Source organism: Coregonus lavaretus, assembly GCF_964263955.1.
Source record: "Coregonus lavaretus genome assembly, contig: HAP1_SCAFFOLD_336, whole genome shotgun sequence".
In the NCBI taxonomy this organism is placed as follows: domain Eukaryota; kingdom Metazoa; phylum Chordata; class Actinopteri; order Salmoniformes; family Salmonidae; genus Coregonus; species Coregonus lavaretus.
In genome coordinates, this window is record NW_028162029.1 from 393,044 (window position 1) to 400,659 (window position 7,616).

At 42.3% G+C, this 7,616-nt stretch overlaps 1 protein-coding gene across 1 annotated transcript; it reads right to left on the minus strand.

The window, feature by feature from the left end:
- Positions 1-1,925: 1,925 nt before the first annotated feature.
- On the minus strand, positions 1,926-6,249 carry LOC311119738 (uncharacterized protein; the record flags this gene model as incomplete). Its single annotated transcript, XM_084194400.1, has 4 exons — positions 1,926-2,082; positions 5,174-5,283; positions 5,503-5,639; positions 5,805-6,249. Coding segments are annotated over 4 exons (825 nt in total), but the record flags the coding sequence as incomplete, so codon positions are not given.
- Positions 6,250-7,616: the final 1,367 nt, after the last annotated feature.

Here is a 7,616-nt window from a genome sequence, read left to right on the forward strand (position 1 = left end):
AAGCTATACAAACAAAACGAAGGTTTACATGTGTAACCACGGTTACGTTAGCTATTGGATTACTCCAATATAGTATCCTTCCGCTTGGCAGGATACATTCCGAGGAAGGATTTCAGATTAGTCCCATGTTCCCGGGTAATGATGAGCAATGTTCCCTCCCAAAAAAAATAATGTCACTGAGCAAATTTCAGGTCTGCTGACCGCAAACTTCAACGTTGTGAACATTCTGTGCAACTTCGGGCGCTCATTTCATGTAAGAATGCACTCATATGTACATTTTGTTATTGTATCAGGTATTTTGTATTTTTTTTTTAAATAAAGAAAATAAAATTTCAGTCACCTCTGAATTACTGTGTTGTCTTGTTCTCTTGCATAATTCAACAAGTGTGTCAGTGAGGGGGTTGGTTTATCTGGCCCGGGTTACCACGTTGGGAGGAGTTTGAACCCGGGTGAAAAGTGATTGCATTCCTTTTGGAGCCGGGCTGCCTCCCAGGCATGAATCAGGTGCTCCGCTCTGGCCGACGGCAAAGTCAGCTCAAAACAAAAGTGACGTAAATAAGCACATGGAGAAATTAGTAGCATTCGGCTTTAAATGCCTTCCAAAGTAAATCTAGTTTGAATATTCAAACATTTATTTAATGGAAAAAGAGATGTTGTATGTTTCTTGACGATGCATGATGCTGCTTTGTTGACAACATGACCGTGGGGCGCAGATTACTGTTTGATTTGAGAAGGGTACTCCTCCCTCCCCGCTTTAGCCCAATGACGTGACGGCCCATTGTCCAGTTCAACCCGGGCCAGCGTAATAGAACTCCCTCAATAGCAGGATACCCTCGGATTAAAAATCAACAAGCCTGGCTCTAGGTTATATCTCTAAACACACTTTACATTGTTTGTTTGGTTTGATGAGACATAATATCACTATAATCCGAGTGTTCATTGTCAGAAGTTGCTTTCATTTCAGCGCATCTAGTTTGTAAACATTTCAACCGTATTAAACGCTAACTTTTTTCAATTCCACAAGAAATGAACACAATTCAGGGCCTAACCTGTTTAGAATTTTTTTTTTAAATACACATATATACATATATATATATATATATATATATATATATATATATATATATATATATATATATATATATATATATATATATAATAATCATTGATTTAATATTTTTGCCTGTTTTGCATGTTATTTTGGCATTAATTCATGTCACATATCAGTTTGCAAACAATGTAAATATATATATATACATTTGAGTTAATGAAGCCGCATACATTTTTACATTTTAGTCATTTAGCAGACGCTCTTATCCAGAGCGACTTACAGTTAGTGAGTCCATACATAATTTTTTTATTTTTCATATTGGCCCCCCATGGGAATCGAACCCACAACCCTGGCGTTGCAAACGCCATGCTCTACCAACTGAGCTACATCCCTGCCAGCCATTCTTTCCCTGGACGACACTGGGCCAATTGTGCTCCGCCCCATGGGTCTCCGGTCGCGGCCGACTACGACATGTTCTCTTTCTTGAGTAAGGCAGCTCCTAAATGCAGGTGTTTCAGCCTCGCTCAGTGCTTTCTGGGGTGGTGGGGCAGCCAGCGGAATATACAGAGCGTACGCTTTGGTAATGTTCTCTAGTTGCGCCGTGATTGGTTCAGTGTTCTGTCACTCACTATATCACCGCAGAATTTGCATTTATTTTTAATTTAACTAGGCAAGTCAGTTAAGAACAAATTATAGATACAAGGTATCGGTGCTCATCGTCATTGGACATAACCATTACACATCAAGTAGGAAATCAGAAATTCAACAATGAGTGGTTTGGAAGGAATCAATGGTTAACTACAAGCGTTGCAAATCAATCGCTATTTTGTTTCGTCCAAGTCTGGGTTTAAAGATTGAAAACATCTGTCTGAAATGGTCTCTAGCAGTACAGAGAATCCTATTTCTCACAGATCCATCTGTATTGATAGGAACAGTCATAGTCCCACCATGCTCCTGTGTCTGATGACCGGGAGTAGAAATACGCACAGTTCTCAGCTACACCACCATTAGGCTCTCCACTGTTCCAATACCTGTAGAAGAAACAACACATAGAATCAGGCGTTCCACTGTTCCAATACCTGTAGAAGAAACAACACATAGAATGAGGCTGTCCACTGTTCCAATACCTGTAGAAGAAACAACACATATAATCAGGCTGTCCACTTTTCCAATACCTGTAGAGGAAACAACACATAGAATCAGGCTGTCCACTGTTCCAATACCTGTAGAAGAAACAACACATAGAATCAGGCTGTCCACTGTTCCAATACCTGTAGAAGAAACAACACATAGAATCAGGCTGTCCACTGTTCCAATACCTGTAGAAGAAACAACACATAGAATCAGGCTCTCCACTGTTCCAATACCTGTAGAAGAAACAACACATAGAATCAGGCTGTCCACTGTTCCAATACCTGTAGAAGAAACAACACATACAATCAGGCTGTCCACTGTTCCAATACCTGTAGAAGAAACAACACATAGAATCAGGCTGTCCACTGTTCCAATACCTGTAGAGGAAACAACACATAGAATCAGGCTGTCCAATGTTCCAATACCTGTAGAAGAAACAACATATAGAATCAATCGCTATTTGTTTGGTCCAAGTCTGGGTTTAAGGATTTAAAACATATGTCTGAAATGGTCTCTAGCAGTACAGAGAATCCTATTTCTCACAGATCCATCTGTATTGATAGGAACAGTCATAGTCCCACCATTCTCCTGTGTCTGATGACCGGGAGTAGAAATACACACAGTTCTCAGCTACACCACCATTAGGCTCTCTACTGTTCCAATACCTGTAGAAGAAACAACACATAGAATCAGGCTGTCCACTGTTCCAATACCTGTAGAAGAAACAACACATAGAATCAGGCTGTCCACTGTTCCAATACATGTAGAAGAAACAACACATAGAATCAGGCTGTCCACTGTTCCAATACCTGTGGAGGAAACAACAAATAGAATCAGGCTGTCCACTGTTCCAATACCTGTAGAGGAAACAACACATAGAATCAGGCTGTCCACTGTTCCAATACCTGTAGTAGAAACAAAACATAGAATCAGGCTGTCCACTGTTCCAATACATGTAGAAGAAACAACACATAGAATCAGGCTGTCCACTGATCCGATACCTGTAGAAGAAACAACACATAGAATCAGGCTGTCCAATGTTCCTGTACCTGTAGGAGAACGAACACATCTAATCAGTCTGTCCACTTTTCCAATACCTGTAGAAGAAACAACACATAGAATCAGGCTGTCCACTGTTCCAATACCTGTAGAGGAAACAACACATAGAATCAGGCTGTCCACTGTTCCTGTACCTGTAGGAGAACCAACACATATAATCAGTCTGTCCACTTTTCCAATACCTGTAGAAGAAACAACACATAGAATCAATCGCTATTTGTTTGGTCCAAGTCTGGGTTTAAGGATTTAAAACATATGTCTGAAATGGTCTCTAGCAGTACAGAGAATCCTATTTCTCACAGATCCATCTGTATTGATAGGAACAGTCATAGTCCCACCATTCTCCTGTGTCTGATGACCAGGAGTAGAAATACGCACAGTTCTCAGCTACACCACCATTAGGCTCTCTACTGTTCCAATACCTGTAGAAGAAACAACACATAGAATCAGGCTGTCCACTGTTCCAATACCTGTAGAAGAAACAACACATTGAATCAGGCTGTCCACTGTTCCAATACCTGTAGAAGAAACAACACAGAGAATCAGGCTGTCCACTGTTCCAATACCTGTAGAGGAAACAACACATACAATCAGGCTGTCCACTGTTCCAATACCTGTAGAAGAAACAACACATAGAATCAGGCTGTCCACTGTTCCAATACCTGTAGAAGAAACAACACATAGAATCAGGCTGTCCACTGTTCCAATACCTGTAGAGGAAACAACACATAGAATCAGGCTGTCCACTGTTCCAATACCTGTAGAGGAAACAACACATAGAATCAGGCTGTCCACTGTTCCAATACCTGTAGTAGAAACAACACATAGAATCAGGCTGTCCACTGTTCCAATACATGTAGAAGAAACAACACATATAATCAGGCTGTCCACTGATCCGATACCTGTAGAAGAAACAACACATAGAATCAGGCTGTCCAATGTTCCTGTACCTGTAGGAGAACCAACAAATATAATCAGTCTGTCCACTTTTCCAATACCTGTAGAAGAAACAACACATAGAATCAGGCTGTCCACTGTTCCAATACCTGTAGAAGAAATAACACATAGAATCAGGCTGTCCACTGTTCCAATACCTGTAGAAGAAACATCACATAGAATCAGGCTGTCCACTGTTCCAATACCTGTAGAAGAAACAACACATAGAATCAGGCTGTCCACTGTTCCAATACCTGTAGAAGAAACAACACATAGAATCAGGCTGTCCACTGTTCCAATACCTGTAGAAGAAACAACACATAGAATCAGGCTGTCCACTGTTCCAATACCTGTAGAAGAAACAAAACATAGAATCAGGCTGTCCTCTGTTCCAATACCTGTAGAAGAAACAACACATATAATCAGGCTGTCCACTGTTCCAGTACCTGTAGAAGAAACAACACATATAATCAGGCTGTCCACTGTTCCAATAACTGTAGAAGAAACAACACATAGAATCAGGCTGTCCACTGTTCCAGTAACTGTAGAAGAAACAACACATAGAATCCGGCTGTCCACTGTTCCAATACCTGTAGAAGAAACAACACTTAGAATCAGGTTGTCCACTGTTCCAGTACCTGTAGAAGAAACAAGACATAGAATCAGGCTGTCCACTGTTCCAATAGCTGTAGAAGAAACAACACATAGAATCAGGCTGTCCACTTTTCCAATACCTGTAGAAGAAACAACACATAGAATCCGGCTGTCCACTGTTCCAATACCTGTAGAAGAAACAACACATAGAATCAGGCTGTCCACTGTTCCAATACCTGTAGAAGAAACAACACATAGAATCAGGCTGTCCACCTTTCCAATACCTGTAGAAGAAACATCACGTAGAATCAGGATGTCCAGTCAGTATATACTCTATTGTATATTTCAATACTCTGAACAGTGATTTCATAATGACACAGATTTAAACAAATGTCTTACCTTGTGGTCAGTGGTGTGTCGTCCACCCATTTCCAGGTCCCCTCAGTAACAGAGTCAGTCAGACCAATCCAGACATATTTCTTTACTCCACATAACCAATTGACAAATGTCTGTAGTTGTGGGAGAGAGACAACATTGTTAATACATAGCCTCTCTCTCTCTCTCTCTCTCTCTCTCTCTCTCTCTCTCTCTCTCTCTCTCTCTCTCTCTCTCTCTCTCTCTCTCTCTCTCTCTCTCTCTCTCTCTCTCTCTCTCTCTCTCTCTCTCTCTCTCTCTCTCTCTCTCTCTCTCTCTCTCTCTCTCTCTTTTTCTCTCTCTCTCTCACACACCTGTTTGTCTTGGCTGTTGATGATCACCAGGTCTGCTCCTCTATCTCTGCAGTCCTGTCTGCTCCTCTCCCAGGTGTTCTTCTTAGTAGAGATGTAGTAACAACGGCTACCAAGCTTCTTCCATCCTTGCGGACACTCTTTAAGTTGAAAATGTCTCGCTTTAGTCACTTTAATATCACATTGAATTAAGTCTCAATCAAACACTTGAGGAAGACAGGGCACTAACTAATGGTCGGTTTGGAAGTCATAGATTTTTCCTTTAATGTAAGTTGAATTGCCTGTCATTAGACAATTTCCCTCACCTTTCTCAACCAAAGATTGTTTCAGAAGTTCTGTCTCTTTCTGTAGCTGGTCTCTCTCTTTGGTCAGGGTGTTGTATCTGGTCTGTATCTGGTCTCTCTCTTTGGTCAGGGTGTTGTATCTGGTCTGTAGCTGGTTTCTCTCTTTGGTCAGGGTCTTGTATCTGGTCTGTAACTGGTCTCTCTCTTTGGTCAGGGTGTTGTTGCTGGTCTGTAGCTGGTCTCTCTCTTTGGTCAGGGTGTTGTATTTGGTCTTTAGCTGGTTTCTCTCTTTGGTCAGGGTGTTGTAGCTGGTCTGTAACTGGTCTCTATCTTTGGTCAGGGTGTTGTTGCTAGTCTGTAACTGGTCTCTCTCTTCAGTCAGGTTGTTGCCGCTGGTCTGTAACTGGTCTCTCTCTTTGGTCAGGGTGTTGGATCTGGTTAATTGGTTTCGCTCTGTGAAATAATACCATCAACGACCAAGGTAACAGTGGAAAAGTTAATCTATCATTACCAGGGTTGGGTTCAATTGCATTTCAATTCCAGTCTATTCAGGAAGTACACTGGAATTCCAAGTCCAATTCTCTTCAATATTTTTCAATGAGGACAATGTGGAATTGGAATTGGAATTTGGTGTACTTTCTGAATTGAATTGAATGGAGTTGAAATGGAATTGATCCCTGATCATTACACCACTGATGATTAAGAGAAAGTTTGATTGAGAACATATCAAACTCACGGTAAAGCAACAGGCCTATGATCCCAGCCAATAGGAGAACACACAGCAGACCCAGACTCACTGCAGCAGCTCCAGAGTATCTCTTCCACCACTGATAAAACACTGAAGCACAAATTATTACCATAAGAACTTGCTCTTTATCAGCGTAGTATTTGCATCGACTTTTGTGTCCATTTGCTCTTTGTAAACAACAGGTGTAGGCTAATAGTGAAATGCTGACTTATGGGTCCTTCTCCAACAATGCAGAGTTAAAGATACAACATTTAAAATAGTGATACAAGGAACAGAGAAGATGTCACGGTTTCGGCCGAGGCTGCTCCTTCTCCTTGTTCGGGCAGGCTTCGGCGGTCGTCGTCTCCGGAGTACTAGCTGCCACCGTTCTATGTTTCTATGTTTGATTGGTTTTGTCTGTTTTGTTACACCTGTTCCTTGTTAGTGTTCATTATGCGTCCTATTTAGTTCTCTTGAGTTTGGTCAGGTGTTGTGTGTAATTGTTCGATGTCACGTGTTGTGTTAGTTCGTTGTTCTGTTCTCTCTGTATATTTTCGTTAGAGAGAGTCCCGCACTTTGTGCGCCTTTATTTTGTACTTGACCATTGTGCGTAAAGTTCGCCTGTTGCCTGTTGCCGTGGTTGACTTGTTCTTTGGACTTCACTAAAGACGTCTGTTCGAAACCTCTGTGTGTCCTGCGTGTGATTCTACGCTACCTCTACACTCAACCCTGACATAATTACACACCATTACAGTGGAATCAGCAGGAGCAATCGCACCCACGGAGATCATCGAGGAGCGCCTTCGTGGACAGGAGGACAGGATTAACCAAATCGGGCACGCTCTGGACAGAGTTATGAACACCCTCCATCGATGGGAGACCAGCGGGGTACCCACACCCCCACCTACCACACCATCACCATCGGTCAGCCCGCCTGTCCAACTTCCGGAACCCAGTGGGATTCGGCTCTCGCTCCCGAGGGCGTACGACGGCACCGCTGCCGGGTGTCAGGGGTTCCTGTTGCAAGTTGAACTCTACCTCGCCACCGTACACCCGGCGCCTTCGGGACACGAGAGCGTTTCCGCCCTCATCTCCTGTCTCACCGG